This window comes from Dermacentor albipictus, chromosome 2 (assembly GCF_038994185.2).
Source record: "Dermacentor albipictus isolate Rhodes 1998 colony chromosome 2, USDA_Dalb.pri_finalv2, whole genome shotgun sequence".
Taxonomy (NCBI): domain Eukaryota; kingdom Metazoa; phylum Arthropoda; class Arachnida; order Ixodida; family Ixodidae; genus Dermacentor; species Dermacentor albipictus.
The window spans coordinates 19,416,864-19,434,157 of NC_091822.1; the positions used below are offsets into that span (position 1 = coordinate 19,416,864).

At 46.8% G+C, this 17,294-nt stretch overlaps 1 protein-coding gene across 1 annotated transcript in view; it reads left to right on the top strand.

Annotated features, from left to right (window-relative positions):
- Nucleotides 1–17,294, top strand: part of LOC135918445 (uncharacterized) — a 232,426-nt gene that overhangs the window by 199,954 nt on the left and 15,178 nt on the right. The window contains exon 7 of the mRNA XM_070532778.1: nt 5,064–5,171. Within this exon, the coding sequence (XP_070388879.1) occupies nt 5,064–5,171 (108 nt within the window). The remainder of the gene's footprint in view (nt 1–5,063; nt 5,172–17,294) is intronic.

A 17,294-nucleotide genomic window follows, 5' to 3' on the forward strand; every position in this document is an offset into this window, starting at 1 on the left:
GCGTCTTCACCTCCGCTGAGAGTGGGGCCGGTATTGGCCCGCGCTCAGCTCTATTTGTTGATGAACAAAGGCGAAAATACATGGAACCCTAGCCATAGACAGCTTCGCTGTGAAATGTAAAGATAAAAACTAAACGGTCAAAAAATCAAGTAGGTTGATTCAAAAAATGTTGGACGATATTGCAAAGTTTTACCCTTTTGTTATCCCAGTTGCCCTTTTCAACAATCTTTACATACCATTTTAAAACCGACCGCGCTAAAAGTTTCTCTTATAATCAGTTTATTTTTCCGCCAATAAAGGTATGCCACTCAGCTCCGACGCGTTACGTCGGTAACAAGAGTGGCCACCACAGAATAAGGACTGAAGAATGTATTTCTATAAACGAGCTATTGACAAGAAAATAAACTGTTTCTTTTAAGTAAACGTTCATTGTATCTATGCTACAATGTTATCGCTTTGCGAAAGGCGCACCTTCAATTGTAGGAACGTGGTCCGACATTTTCTTCGATTTTATATCGCAACAATCTCGCTTGAATTCAGATTGCATGCGCGACGCGAATAGTGATGCAAATTCAAGAGTGCATGCGAGCTCTAGCGATCAGGCTGGAAGGTAAAATGAGTTAGGTGTAACTCGTCGACGTACGAGACGTGCCGATCAGATATACAAGACTGAGCTCGTCGCTGTGGCCCTGCTCTCAGTAGCACCGGTTCTTGGCGCCAGTTCGTCCGATAGATAGTCGGTCTCGTGAACCAGTTCTTGCTCCTGTATTGTTCTTTACATTTTCTGCGACGTGAAATCTAATGGAGGCGCTGCGTGCTGGAGGCGCCTATGCAAGCTGTAAGCAGAGCTACAGCTTGCAGCAGAGTTAATAAAGGTCAGTATCACCTCAGACGAGTGAGGCTGCAAGGATTCTTGCCGGAGACCGACTTCTACTGAAAAAGACCAGGAAGCTTACGGCAGAACAAGCAGGCTCAGTGAAAGCTGCAGCGTCGTATATGTGCTGCAACAATCGAGAGAACTTGCGCGCGGATTGAAGTCCCGAAAAGGTGGCTGAAGACCGAGCTAGCGGCGTTGCACAGCTCGAACTATGACGACAAGCTGCACCGTGCATAATTTTACTGGGAAGATGCCGTGAGCATTTGCCTACAGGATCGCTAGAGTAGTGTAGCAACATGTGCCCTGTTTCGCGGCTTTTCCCGTGTCACGCAGTGCGCAATGAAAGCGCCGATGCTCTGCGGAAAACGTGCCTACCGAAGGAGAAGATTGCCGTCTTGTCGGAAGTGATTGCCTTTCTTTCATGGCCAAGCAAATCCAGTTATGTCGGCGGAAATAGTGCTCGTTTCTTCATGCGATAACATTAGCAAGAACTGTTCACCGGCCTAATCTAAAACCCGCTCGAGACCGTTACACAATTTTGCACGACAACGAAGATCATGACGAAGACGCTAGAATTGCGAACTAGGCATTCTATCCTCCAACCGCTAACACCGAAGAACGGTGTGCAAACAATTGGTTCCGACTAGGTTACAGAGAGAATCAGAATTGTCGTGCGTGAATAACTACAAATGATCTTCCCGGCGTGGTAGCCCCTGGTCGATACAATTGCTGACACCGTGTGACAGGAGGTCTGGCACACACTAAAAGTGTCTGAGACGCCGCAGCCACGAACTATAAGTGGCGTAGCTCGTTCGCCGTTTCTGCGGGCCGCCATGTTCCTCCTCCACGCCCGCGTCAGGACGCGGTGACGCCGCAGTTCCGACTGGACCGCCCTCAGCCTGCTCAGCGCCCCGAGGAAGACAGACGTCCCTGACCACCACCAGCTCTGCTTTCGGAAAGGCCACGTCTATCGCCAGTAACTGTGCAGTGAGATGGGACTACGAGACTACGCACACACCGCTGTATTGACAATTGCATCTTTAAACGCTGGCAAAACATTTGCATATCTTTTTAGAACCAGATAAAGCATATACACACTGCTGCGTTTCATTTACGTGAACACCGCGTGTTATCAAGTACACGTGCTGCATTCGCAATTATATGCAAGCGCAAACGCACCATTATCAAATAACACAAAAGTTAGTTATGCGTGATATCGAGTACATGGCTTACATCAAAGCAGTCTAGTTCTTTATCGGTTAGGGCGATAAGTTTAATAATGTCATAAATCACCCAACGCGCGGAACCACCACAACTTCTTCAACATTACACTTGTTTATCACGAATCATGCTAAAACTTCATATCCTGGTTGTATAGCCGAAGATATTAGCGATCACCTACCTACCTTGATGTTTCATGACGTTTCTGTGAAATAAAGGCACCAGATAATTTCCAATACACGTCTTGAAACATTTTTGGGTCGCGTTGCATCAGTAGATTGCAGTTTAGTTTACGAACAATGTAGCCACGAAACGCAAACAAAGAATTTCTTCAAAATTTCCTTCCGATCTGCAACGACTGCTTCTCGATCGTTGATATTTGACCTTGCAAAAAAGCACGCAAATATGGGTGACAGCTTGATTATATACGTCTTAAAAAGAGAAATAGAAACCATTTGATAAATTTAGAAACACTAAAGCCCCTGAAACTCTGACACAATTCAAATCCCTATGCAACAAAATTAACAGCGAAATTCTTTCCGCTAAATATACCTACTAAAACAACTCTTTCGACGTAGCCCTCTTACGCAAACCAAACAATAAATGGAGATACTTCAAACAAATATTAAACAGGGATACCCAAACCGAGAGACTCACAAGCTTAACCAGGGAAAACACGGAAAAGGCGGGAGATGGAAATTCAAAGCGTTGAGCAAAACGAGAACAAGTTGAAAGCAAGAGCCAACGTTTCGACAAGAGGATTTGTCTTCTTCAAGGCGACATATACTTTCCTCGCCACAGTATATATAGGTGGAGTTCTTCTAAAGGGAAGAGGGTGTAAGGCGGATGGGTGCGGCAACGAGCGAAGGTGTGCTAGCGTGTCGAATTGAGAATAAACGACTGCTATGCATAAGGCCAGGTACACGGCCGTCTGTCAATCACGTGTCAACGCCCACATGTTAGCCGGCGTCTTTACGGCGTCTGACACGCCGACTGGAAGAAAAGAAGGAAGGAAAAGAAAAAAAACGCTAAGGAACCAAAAATTAAAAATTAAATTATGGGGTTTTACGTGCCAGAACCACTGTCTGATTATCAGGCACGCCGCAGTGGAGGGCTCCGAAAATTTTGACTACCTGGGTTTCTTTAACGTGCACCTAAATCTAAGTACACGGGTGTTTTGGCATTTCGCCCCCATCGAAATGCGGCCGCCGTACTAAGTGTTGCTGCCTATCGCTTGAAATTTAGCATAGCGAATAGATTCTAAAGGTCCCTTTGAAACGTGTATTCCTATTGGTTGAAATGTCTTGAACTTATGGATAAGGTATGATTCTCTGTATTTTCTTTCTCGTTAAGAACGGAAATTTGACTGTAAGATGTAGAGTTTAACTTAACCAAATTTATGACCTGGTTGGTTGAAATGCTCGGCAGTTTATTGGGTTTTCTGCTCTTTAGTATTCATGTAAACGACATTAATAATATCACTAAGAAGACAAAATATGCAAATGATACATACCTGCTATTTTTCGTTCAATAACGTTCGGCATATAACCTACACTGCCAATCGGGTTCTTTCATTATTGGCGAAATGGTCATTGTGCAATGCACTAAAAATAAACGAAGGTAGAACAAAGCAATGATTTTTCACCCGATCAAGTTCATATCTAATCCACCGCATCTACTCTTAAATGACAATAATATTGATTATGTCGATGAATTTACTTCTCTTGGTTTAGTCTTTACTATTACTATGGCATGGGATGCTTACATAAATGAAACGCATTATTCTTTCCGGATATATCGGAAGCTAAGTTTATAGTACGCTTTTTTCCTCATACCTAAATTACTGCTTTCTAGTCTCCTGTAACACCACTTTTTGAATGTCCACAAGTTATTTGTTCTAGAGAATAAAATCCTCCGGATAATTGCTGATCCATCATACGACACCGCAGCACTTCCCCTACGTCTAAAATATAAAATTGTTGGTGTAAATAAATGGTTTCAATGCATGTTTGCATGTTTTTGTAAAAAAACGATAGCAAGAAATGATACCTTCCTTAAGTAAAACTCACTCCGCGTATCACACTACATGAAACTAGAAAACGGCATACTTGTACAGTATCTCGATGTAGAAGTAATTATTGATTCACAATGTTGATCTGCATATTGCCTAAATGTGTTAACACTTATTTCTGTGATAATTTATGCTATATGTCATTTACTGCTATTCGAGCCTCATTCGTGACTTAGTTCATGTTGACCTTATATTCTAGAGCATTTGACGTTTCCATTGTTATTATAATTTTAGACTTTTTCACGTTAACCAAATATTTTTCGTACTATATATTTATTATGCGAGTATTCACTACATGGTATAATTGCCCTTGAAGTTCCACATATCATTGTACACAGAACTACGTAACTCTTGCACTCACAACGTCCGAGGCATTTCATTGCACTACACATATTGTACTTTAATATTGCTGAACTTTTTTTTTCTCCTGTCGCAACTATGAATTTTGGTAAATGGGTTCGAGCGGTTGTCAAGCGGTCGTATAGACTGCTTTTTCTCTATTACCCCCAGTTTCTACTGCTGCACACTGTACTACAAACTGAAATAAAGCTTTGATTGATTGATTAATTGATGGTACACTCACTCAAATGTTTCTATACCTTGCCACTTCACTCGCGTCAAGTATTTCTCTGCTTTTCTAAATCAGGTCTGCATCCGCACTGTTTGTAGTGTACTGCCAAATGACCTTCTGTGTCTCGCCTCACATGGCTGACATGTTCTCGCAAACGTTCATAGATGCAACGTCAGCCCCTTACCAAATACATAGTATTTGCCGCACCAGAACGGAATCTTGTAGACAATACCTTTAGCGTATCTGACGTATGAGTTGCTGTGGTTGGTTTGACAGTGACGTCGTGCTCTGCCTTCCTGGTCTTCTGTCTTGCATAACCCCAGCAGTTTCGGGTGCTGACACCAAGACTAGGATGTTCGTCCTCTGGCCTAAACGTTTCAGGCCAAAAGATCCATTGTGGACATAAGGCACCACCACCGTCTTCTGCCGCAGTGAGTTTCGCAGGATTACTTATCCTCCCCCCGTTGCGCACCGTGCATTTTTAATTTTTTTCTGAGGATACCTTTTGAGAGAGAAACTAGGACGTACTTCCCGTATCCGAAAGTAAGCAGGCCGTTTATGTGTTCTCGGAAGCCGGTTTCAATCATGGGTGAACACACATTTGTACGTGCGTTATTAAGACACAATTGCACCAATCCTCTATCATCTGTACTCTTAGGCAGGACATGTGCGCTACCTGTACCGAACGTGCCACCTAGTTTGATGGCCCAACTGGAACGAGATCATCCCGTTGCCCTTCGACTAAACCTTGGATTACGTCGTCAGGCTCAACCTGCTGCATTACTGAAGCGCATCAGTTACCGCCTGGGCTGCAGGCATACAAGAGAGCTCTACATTATATTGAGCGTCTGCATCGCGCATCGAATGGTCAATCTTTCCTTGATCGTTTCATTCACCGCCCGTTATCTGGCATGGGAAAAATGGCGGCATTATTTATGCATATGAATTACATTTCTGATTATGCAGTTTCAGTTACGCCTCCGCCTCCAAATGATATCGCGAAATACGTCTATTTCTCGTTTACCCCACAATCCCTGATATGCACAAAAAGTCTGACATGTCCGTTTCAGAAATATTCCGATTGGCTCATTCTCACATGTTCGAAATATTTCCAGAGTAACTTCAAGTATTGACCGATGCATCTGCACACAGCGATGGTCAAGGCGCCTGCACCGCTTTTTTCTGCCATGCGACTCAAGTACGACATATCTTCCAAATACACCATCCAACCTCGTCAACAACGGCGGAGCTAGCAGTGGTAAATGTTGCACTGATATACGTGCAAGAAGAGTTAACCACTTAGAAGATTGCCATTTATACGGACTTCTGCGCTAGCTTTAGTACATTACAACGCAGTCAGATTGATTGCCCAGTTGTGTGCAGCATTACTGGCTCTGCAAACAAAATTTCATCACGTGGGGTATCTCGCATTGTTCAATCGATACTTCCGCACGTAGGAATCACCGGAAATGAAGAAGCTGATCGACTGGTTTCAACTTGCGCTCATAACAACTGCGTCTCTCCTGAAATTTTGTGCAAGCTTGATGACGCTTGTATGATGATTGGTCGCCACCTACTCAAGCAGAATCCAGACCAGCGCGTCGTAAATGGAACGTTCGCGCGCCGTGTTCGCGGTCGAGGTTTGCCTCGTCACGCTCGAGCGCAACTACTCAATCTGATGGTTGGCTACGTGAACGATTGCGCGAACATTTATACAGACTAGGACGTGTGGCCAGTCCATCGTGTACGTCTTGCGGCTGCTGCGAGGCACTTCAGCACCTGATATTGGAGAATCTCGCTTTCAGTGCACAGCGCATGTCGTTAGTGAGGGACTATCTCCTCCTTGGCGTGCGGTGTACGACGCTCGACGAGTGTTTGTACCCCAAAGGTTGTGCATCTCGATGTAATGAGGCTCATAGCACTCTGCTTACTTTTCTAGAATTAACTAAGGTTCAGGTTTGTAGAGTCGATAATATTCCTTCTATTTACCATTCTGTGGTTGCGTGACCTTCAGTGACCCGCCCCACTGTGTGTTATCTGTACTATGTGTTCTACTTTATTCTTTTAGATTTATCTTGTTGCTCTTTCTTTTCTTTTCCTCTCCTCCTTCCTATCTTCATTTGCTGTGTTGCTGTCACCTCCCCTCTGAAGAGTAGGCAGGCGGTAGTGCCCCTTCCGGTGGCAGTAGTCAGCCTGCTCCTCGCTTTCCCTTTCATGCTCAATGTGTATATGTTTTCAAAACAAATAAACATTATAATCCTCTTTTAGCCAATTCATGTTTTAAATAAAAAAGCCAATCCTTGCCTACAATTCGGCCTGCTCGAATTTAGTCGAATGCAAGTCGAAGTCTTACCGTGCGCGAACATGAACAATCCAATGAGTATTATGATATGACAGAGAGACGGCTTTTTCTCGTCATCAAAGAGAAGACTAACTCCTGTGACTAACCATCGCATAGTAACCGATAAAAGCGCTGGGCCACTCCGTCAGAGCCCGTACCGAATCTCTATGCGAGAACGAGAAACCATCGAGGAACGAGTCAATGAAATGCAGCGCAGCGAACTCATTGAAGCGCCCAAGAGTCGGTGAGCATCTCTCGTAGTCGTAGTGAAGAGGAAAGATATAACTGCAATATAATTTCATCACCTGAATAAAACGATGGAAGATTTACATGCCTTCAACGCATTGAGGACGCTACACAAGGTTGGCAGTGCGAAAACTTTTTTGTCGTTGGATCTCTAGACGGTCTGGCATATAGAATACGGCGAGAGGGATCGAGGGAAGACCACGTTTATCAATTGGGACGGACTCTCTGAGTTCAAAGTCATGTCTTTGCTCGGCACCCACAACTTTCAAATGCGTAAAAGACACTCTATTGGCAGGTTTTAAAAGGCAGACCTGCTTGCAAAACCTTGATGACGTCGTTCAGATGGCGTCCGTCAACCTGAAAGACGCCTCAAACTCAGACAATCTACTTATGCAGCTTGGTAAGATACTAGCCGTCATGAAGTCGTCTGGGCGGACCATGAAACCAGAAAAGGGCAACTTCACTTACGAAGAGCTTCTCTTTTATGGCCACGGCATCAACATGTCTGGAGGGTGTGTTCATCTGAAGAAGACACCTGCCAGTGCAAACATTTAGCATACCGCCGATGGAATGGAGTGGTCAGCTTTTTATGCTGCATGTACTGCAGGTGTTTTCTCAAGGATCTTTCGCGCATCACGGAGCCACTAACTTACCTCACGAAATCCAACGTCCACTTTCTGGAGCTTTACGCACACCGCGTACCAATGCGATAGCCGGCACAATAAAAATTGCACAAATGTATGAGTCGACAGCTCCTATCGTATATGCAAGCGGACTGTGTGCCGTACGCAGGGAGGAGTTTGCCAGCGGTGAGCAAAACGCTGGTTGTTTGGGCAATGCCATGTTGATTTGTAAATGTTTGACTCTGTGCGTCATTTATGTGCCTGGCGAGTGCTTCGGACTAGCGAGTCGGCATAAAGCCGCAACCCTCACAGTGATGTCGTGCGTGGTAGAATTTAAAGTTGTACTGTAGACCACGGTGAAACAGGGTCAGAGGCTTTGTTCATAAAACGCTTTTATAGGATGAAATTACTTGCTTTGTGCTGCCTGATTTGCCTTTAAGTAATGTTCAGCCACAGCCTAGTCGTGAAGCCTATGAGAGTACAAGCAAAGGCTAAAAAGCTAGGCATTACGCAACGTTCCCTAGTCCTTAGCAAGACCATGCTGCTACTAATAAACGTGCGTCGTTTTTATTACTTTGGCGCGTTCCCCAATAAATGTGTTGCCTAAATTATTACATTTTGATGATACGTGAAGCATTCTCGTGACGATGGGACGGCCACAATTGCTGACCTTCAGAGTATACTTATATGTCGCTTCCGATTGCAGCGTCAAAATTCTACAGAAACCTTCAGTGGTACTCTAGCGGTACATTCGAGAGAAATGCGTTAGCATTGCGTCTCCCCACTTTGAGGATCGGCACCCATGATTTAAAGAACGATCATCACATTGCATAGTGTTGTTCAGGAGCTCACTCGACAAACGTGAACGATTTGTGCGTTGCGGTGACGGTGGCCAGTGGTCCAATTAGCAGGAGCGACGTGATAACTAACGGCAGACGTTCAACGATGCAAGGCCCGAGATGATGAGGAAGTGATTTTTCACACAGCTTGGTGAGCGACAAATTGTGCAGGGGCGAACTTATCCACCTGCGAGGAGCGATACAACGCGGCTCGTCGCATCGCAACAAACGTTCTCGTTGTATTGACTGATTGCAGTCTTGGCGAGGACGATTTCACGGCAGCGGGCGATGCGGCAAGCAAACACCCAGCTGGAGAAGTTCGTAACACACAACGTCCAGAAGCGATTGGATTTAAAGTAGACGGAAGTATCAGCCGGTACGCAGTCAAGACAATGAATATATGTTTAGAGTATTGGCGGGAAAACGCAGGGAAGCGACTGATGCGACCTGATCAATTACAGATATAGGCAGCGGTACAATGTAGATAGAAAAGATTAAAAAGATGCAAAACGCGAATGCTAGAAGAGGAAACATAGAAGGAAAAGCATACCTGAGTATCTCAAGCAGACTATGTGACGGTTTGTCCGCGCTCCGATCAACGGGGATCACAATAGAGCATAATCTTCCACAAGAGATGTGGTTGGAGCAGCGGTTCGCGAATGGAAGGCAGCGTCCCAGACGAAAGGCAGTGTACGGCCGTACGCGACGAAAAAGAAGCAGTAAATAGTTCAGCGTTCTACGGCCGTATTATAAGCAAACGTTACAAAAGGAAGAGTTGTGTCGCAGTTTTTGTGATGTGGTCAAACATACATAGAGGGCAAGCAGACAAAGTTTGATGAAATCGCTCATAAGACCGTTAGTTAGCGGATGATGATCTGGTGCGGTCTTATAGATTGCGTTAGAGGCCTGGAGAACACCATGAATGGGGAGGAAATGTCTTGCCACTGCAAATCAAGAGGACAAGAAACGCGCCGCGACGCAAAACAATAGTGTGCATGAAAAACTCAGCTACTTTGCCGTCAGTCCTATAAGGAAGAGTTGCAGTGTCAGCGTAGCACGCGAGATGGTTGGTAGCGGCAACAATCCAGCGGTGACCGGCGGTTGTAACTGAAATGGGGGCCACATAGGGCTATGGCCACAAATTCGAAGGTGGTGGGAAGGAGGATGGCATATGAGGGCCGACAGGAAGGAATGTCGAACGTTGTTGCAGTTCGTATAACGTGCGGGAGCCAATATACTTGGAGACAATGGTAGAAAGGCCAGGCCAGAAAGAGCCAGTCTTGATGCGGTCGTAACTTTAGTGAAAACCTGAATGGCGAGCAGTCGAGTCGTATAGGAAAGCTTCGAAAATTTCAAGTCGAAGTGAACGAGGGACCACCGTGACCCATAGGCTACCACCAGGATGGTAAATTTGCCGAAGTAATGGCCCGCCTAGAAGCTAAAATTTTGCACCTACCGTCTTAAGCGGCTGTTGGGAGGGCTGGATAAACAGGAGAGCCGATCGATGATGGTGTGGTAGTACGAGCCTGTCTGTTGTGGTAAGACGCGAACAGCATATGGAAGCAAATCAGCCGAGGCAATGAACTCTGCTGCCGTACTGGGCATGTGCGTGACGCTTGGCTGGACCGTATTCAGCAGACAGAAGGTGAAGCATTGACATTTGGCTACAGTGGGCTGCGCGACAAAGCGTCCGCATTTGGATGTTGCCTGCAGGGCCTGTGCGCGATAAGTGTAGTCATACTCCTGCAAACATGAGTACCCAAATTTTTCAGGCATGACAGCCCAGCATAGACGAAAGTGGTCGGTCACAATTGTGAAATCGCGGACTATAGACAGAGGCGAAATTTCTGTAACGACCACACGATGGCCGGCCATTCTTGCTCTGTGATGATGTAGTTTTGCTCCGCAGGAGAGAGTACGGCTCGAGTATGCCAGAATTTGTTCTTTGGATTCTCGATTCCGCTGCAGGAGGACAGCACCGATTCCATGCCCACTGAGCGGTGTTCAGGGTCGAACAGACTGCTGGATAGAAATGGTCGCAAAGTCGCTGTGACTTGAGGCGTCGTTTGAGCGTCTGGAAGGCGGCTTCACAATTGTTCGAACAGACAAAATGCGCAGCCCGACGTCAGAAGACTGGGAAGTATAGCTGCAATGGTGACTGAGTCATGCACAAAGCGACGAAAGCAGGACGGTAACTGGATAAATTTGCAAAGATATTTTCGTACCGTTGGTTGAGGGAATTACAATACAGCGGGCACCTTGTCGGGACCCGACGGAATGTGTTGATTATTGACAACGTGAGTCAATTCATTAATTCTTCAACCTTCAAATAAACAATCAGTATTCAACAGGAGACGAGCCGTGGCTAGACACGTGAAGGCGTCATCTAAACGTTCTTGGTGCTGCGGAAACTAGGGAAAAAGATGGCTGTGTCCTCCAGGTAACACAGGCAGGTTTCTATTTTAGGTCACGCACTAGGTTATCTATAATTTGTTGCAACGTTGCTGGCACATTTGGCCACCTTAGATGCATCACATAAAAATAAAAAAAGTACATCACCTGTGTCGAATGCAGTGTTTTCTTTGTCATGCTCATGCGTCGGAATCTGCCACTAGCCGCAGTACAATGAAGACTTGGAAATAATTTCGCACCTTTTAAGGTTTTATCCACAACGTCGTCAATACGAAGCATAGAATAAACATTCTTGAGGGCAATTTTTAAGCGCCCTATATTTGATGCAAAACGCACCAAACCATCATTTTCTTTAAAAAGCACAACTGAAGAAGGCGAAGGGTTTGTTTAAGGCCTTATAAGGTTGCGTGCAAGCAGCATGTCGGTAAATTGTTCAGATATAACGGTACGTTCAGAAGAAGGTGCACGGTTTACGGGGTGGCGAATTACGTGACAGTCATCTGTTTCGATGGCATGAGTGGACCCACTAGCCTCACCCAAGCCATGCAAACAAGCCCCATACCGAGTTTCGTTTTTCATTAACATGGCCAACAGGGCATCGCTCTGGGCCAACTGAGTTCAGGACTCAAAGTGACCTCGAGAGTGACCTCGAGTGACCTTCCGCGGGTGTACAATGTGTGAAGGATGAGGTGGGTGAAACAGCGATGACACACACCGGTGCTGTGTTGGGAAACAGTAGACCCTTTTGGCAGTAGCAGTGCTTCTGGAGTCGTGTGGAAGGCGGTCAGACTAGCATAGCCATGTGAAATCCAGGCCAGGTAAGGGGCGATGCGGGAATCCTCAAGAAATGCAGCGCTGATACAGATAACCACTGTGTCACTGTCAATAGTGTATGTTGACTTAAATGCAAGAATACGTGCTTGGCCTGGTGGAAAAACTAAGTCCACAGGTGCCACAAAGAGGGAGGGTGAGAAATCAAAACCCGAAGTAACTTCGGTGTCCCTTGTGAGAACCACTGGTTCGGCGCACAAGATGTCAGCAGAAGCAGCTGTCAAGGAGTCGCAGACTAATGTAACTTAAATATTGTTACGGAAGGATGAAAGAAGAGAGAGAAAGAAGAAGATCGGAGACGTTGGCTGCTGCGTGTTGTTGTTGATGTGTGTCTGTGAAAACATTTATTGTAGTGAGGTTCGGAGGCTCGACTTCTTAAGCCAAGGCGGGCCACTCCCACGTTGGCACTGTCAGGCCAAGCCTTTCAGCGATATCATGGGCCCTCTGGACTGCCCTTAGTTGTTCCTAAAACAATGGGCTTTGAATCCTTTTCTCCCACTGTGGCCATTCTTCAACGAGGTTGGGGAGAGTCGCGGGACACCCCGCTAGTATATGTCTGATTCCAATGATGCCATTACAATCATTGGAGTCTATCTTAATCTCCCTCTCTGGATATACTTTATAATATGTAACCGTTTGCAATAAGCGCAGTGAGACTGCCTGAGCCCTGTTCAGTACTTAATGTGGCAATGCGAATTGGCTGCGTCCTAAATAGTAATGTTTGGTAACGTCATTGTATGTTATTGAATGATCTCTAGATTCCCTGGCTTGATGGTGAAAGGCTTTGTTGTGACTGTCACTGTTAGCGAGTCCTCGTGCCAAGTCATGAGCAACCTCATTGATGTTTACCCGCGTCTCGTCTACTCTCCCCATATGGCAGCAAACCATCGGATTTCTGTTCTGATAATCCGAATGATTTCAAAAAGTTTAGCTGCAACTCCAGCTACGTAGCCTTTTCAAAACACATTACAGCGGATTTCGAATCACTGGAAATGCAGGCCCACTATACTCCTGATATCTAGAGCAATTGCCGCTTGTTCCGCCACCATGGCGTCCTTGGTAAAAATAGTGAGAGCGTCTTGCACTTTCCCTTGATAATTTGATACAATGGCCGTATATGCTTGTTTACCTTTCACCCAGGCAGCATCGACTATAGCTGCCAGTTTGTTCTGCTGCTCCACTTCCTGCAAGAGTGCTTTAGCTCTTGCCTTTCTCCTTTCGAGATCTTATTCTGGATGCATGTTTCTGGGGAGAGGGTTGGTTCTGATCTTGTTTTTAACTTCAGTCCTTAATTATACTTCAGCCTCTATTGGGCTCCTTGATGTATTCAGTTCTGCACCTACTGCCTGTAATATGTTGGCGGTCAGCTATCTTAACTATTCTGACTCATCCTGTATATATATTGTAAATATAGTTTTTATAGACTTGCAACATCGCGTAACATTTCGGTAAGAGTTGCGGGGTACCACGGCTGGAAACGCAGCTCCACAGTGGACGTCGCATCACCGTCCGCACCATGAATGACGGTGAGCACGCGGGATCAAAACCGTTGCGCCTTCAACGTCACCGTTACCAGCTATCTCGCTGTCCCCTTCGGTTGTCGTCCTGGAACTTATTGCGGAACCGATGGCGGTGACGTTGAAGAGTGGGTGGCCATGTACGAACGCGTCAGTGGAACCAACAGATGGGACCCATACGCTTACGCTAGCTAACCTGTTGCTCTACCTAAGAGGCACGGCAAAGGTGTCTCGTACATCCAGGACGTGCTGACACTTTGTCCTAAAGCCGATCACGACATGACAGCAGCTGAGAATGTCGGGCGCGAGCTTAAGGACATTGCTGACGACGCGTTTAACCTGCTCGTGTGCAAGAACTGCTCTACAATTGACGCAATCATTAGAGTGCCGACAATTCAAGCAGACCAAAAGCCAACGCCTTTTGCAACAATTCGCTAGACTTCCCAATTCTGCCGCAACGTCAACGTGTGACGATCAGCCCGCACAGCAGCATGCGTCGCCATCAGAGGACGTGGTGCGAATCGTTAGGCGTGAACTGGATGCGATGGCGCCCGCAGCTTTCTGTGCGTGTAGCCCTGATGCTACCACTTTTTCAGTTCCCCTCGTGCAAGCCATCGTTCGCCAGGAACTTGAAAACATTGGTTTGCAGTCTGTGCGTGCTGTCGCCAATCCCGGAGCTAAGGAATGTCCTTCTACTATTTTCGCATCACCCCGACGCTTCTCTCCACGTAATGGCAACCCGACTGACTGGAGAACTGCGGATGACCAGCCTATATGTTTCACCTGTCACCGCTTTGGCCATGTCGCCCGATACTGTCGCAGATCGTGGCCCTCAACACCGCTCACGCCGACGAACTTGAGCCGTTTTGATGGAAATACGCGGAAAGTTTTGCCCACCGCCGAGTCTAACAGCGACGCCAACTCTGCTCGGGACACGTAGTATAGCCGCTCACCATCGCCGCGTGGACACCAGTCTCGTTCGCCACAAACACGTCGCCCATCTTCCCTTTCGCCGCAGCCACGTCGCCATTCGTCCCCTGTGGCTTTTGGCCGCACCCTTTCGGAAAGCTAGGAAATGCACCCCTTGGAGGTCGTGCTGCGTTGCCAACTACTGCAGCAAATTCTGTCTGTGCCCACAAGGAAGAGTGTAATTCACGTTAAAATATATGGCGTACCTGTACAAGCACTCGTCGACACTGGAGCCTACGTATCTGTAATGAGTGCTAGCGTATACGTAGACGTTTAAAGAAGGTCCTTACCCCAGCAGCTGCCCGACTGCTTCGTGTGGCCGTCGGCAGCGTACTTGTTGTTCCTGGAATGTGTACTGCGCGTTTAATTATAGCCGGCCGGCCGCCCTACTTCTGTTCTCTTTGCTGTGATCGACAACTGCCCTCACGATGTTATCGTTGGATTGGACTCTTTATCCACTCATTCTGCTCTCATCGACTGCGCGACCAGCGTTCTAGAACTGCCTCAACTCGCCTAGGCTCAGAGTACCGCCCCACTGCGCTTGTGCTCCTTCAATATGTGCGTCTGTCACCCGAGGCAGTTACGTCCCTTTGACCGCCCAGCCACAGGTTCCTGACAGTGAATATGTGCTTCGCGCCATCATCGACGTGCTTTTGAACCGGAACGTTGCTGTTTCACAAACGTTGGTCACGGTTACTGATAGCGACGTCGTTCTAACGCTTCGGAATTTCAGCCTATGCCCTCAAGCGCTGTCGGCCGGCATGTTCTTGGCTAGCGTTTCTAGTAGTTGAAAATTTGACATTGAGAGTCTGAATGCCGAGAATGGCTTATTAGCACCGATTGCAGCTGACAGCTCTGGTTCCTTAACGAATGACTTCGCGAAAATGATTTCACCTGACCTCACCTCAGCACAGGCGACGGACATACGACCCCTGCTTGAATCGTGCAGTGACGTCTTTGATTTCGGCGGCAGGTCTTTAGACCAAACATTTGTTGTTCACCACCACACAAACACTGGAAACGCGACATCTATTCGTCGGCGTCCCTATCGTGTATCGCATGCTGAACGTCGAGTCATTCAATCAGAAGTGGACAAAATGCTCCGCAAAGGGATCATCGAGGTATCAGCCAGCCCTGGTGCTTCGCCTGTCGTCCTTGTGACAAAGAAAGATGGTACGTGGCGTTTTTGCGTCGATTATTGTCACTTAAACAAGATGTCCACCCACTACCACGAATCGATGATGCCTTGGACTGCTTGCACGGAGCTAAATACGTCTCGTCCATCTATCTTCGATCTGGCTACTGGGATATTTCAGTTGATGAAATCGACCGCGAGAAGACGGCCATCATCGCGACGGATGGCTTATATCAGTTCAAACTCATGCGCTTTTGCCTATGCAATGCTCCTGCGGCACTTGGACGTATGATGGACTCTCTTCTGCTGGGATACAAATGGACCACCTGTCTTTGTTAATTTAATGACGTTATTGTTTGTTCTCCCACATTCAGCAGGCACCTTTCGCGACTCGCTGCAATTCTTGCGGTCTTCCGAAAAGCCGGCCTTCAAGTAAACTCCACGAAGTTAATTCGGGCGCCGTCAGATCAGAGTGTTGGGACACCTTGTTGACGCATCCGGTGTCCAGCCAGATCCGGAAAAAATCACGGTGCACGGGCCAAGGCGGTGGGGGAGGTTCGGTTTCCGGGTCATCAAATTTGGAGAAGCATTGCTTTAATGCTCCTAGTGGAGGCACATTAGAGCTACTTATCCCCTTCGGGGTGCACACATGGTTTTTCTAGCTCCTGTTGGCGAGAGTGTTCTTATCTTCAGTGGCGCTCATTTTCAGAAGCGCCGACGCGGCGCGCAGATGCAGAAGCGGTGCCTTATTGTTTTGCCACGCGCTGGGGCCCGCGAACCTTCCAGAAAAGCCATCAATATTCGCGTCACGCACAGTATCTGTTTACCTGAAGTTCAGAAAGAACGCACACAACAGATAAAACAGCGACATTATTTGCGTCAGTTTCAATTAAAGGAGGCACATCTTGCGATGATTAATATCTTCAAGTTGTTTGCGAGTGAAATGGTGTCCGCGGAAAAAGGCTTAATAAGAACAGGTGTGAAAGCCCCGCCGCTCCCCGTTAAGAGGCATCATCCTGGTGCTACAAACACGAGAGCGCAAAAGTAAAGTACTCGTAATAAGGCAAAATAAGTAAACAGTCCAAGATTACGTTAGCGCTGGTAAGAGGGCTGGTAAAAGGCGGGCAAGATGATTACTTCAGGTCGCGAGCGGCGCCCGTGTGATTGCGCAATGCCGTCTGGCGCGAATTCATAATCAAGTGCGCCAATACATCGGGTGATCTTAGAGGGCCTGAAAAAAGTCACAAATATTTCTTACTGTGATGATGTGAATGAGAGGTTGGGGCCCAGGACCACTCACCTAGGAGCGCAATGATGCCCGACTACATAACTCGGAATCTTTATTTAGAGCACCAAATACAGACTATTTGCAACAACTATGTCTCAAGCACAACCAATACATGCAGTCCAGCGGCTGCGAACTAGAGTGTCTGTCTTATATTCGCTCGCCGTGAGTACCTTTACCCGCCGTGGCTGCTCAGGGGCTATGTTACTGGGCTGCTAAGCAAGAAGTCGTGCCTTTGAATCCCAGCTACGGTGATCGCATTTCGATGGGGGCGCAATGGGGACACACTCATGTGCTTAGGTTTAGGTGTACGTTAAAGAATCCCAGGTGGTCGAAATTTCTAGAGTCCTCAACTA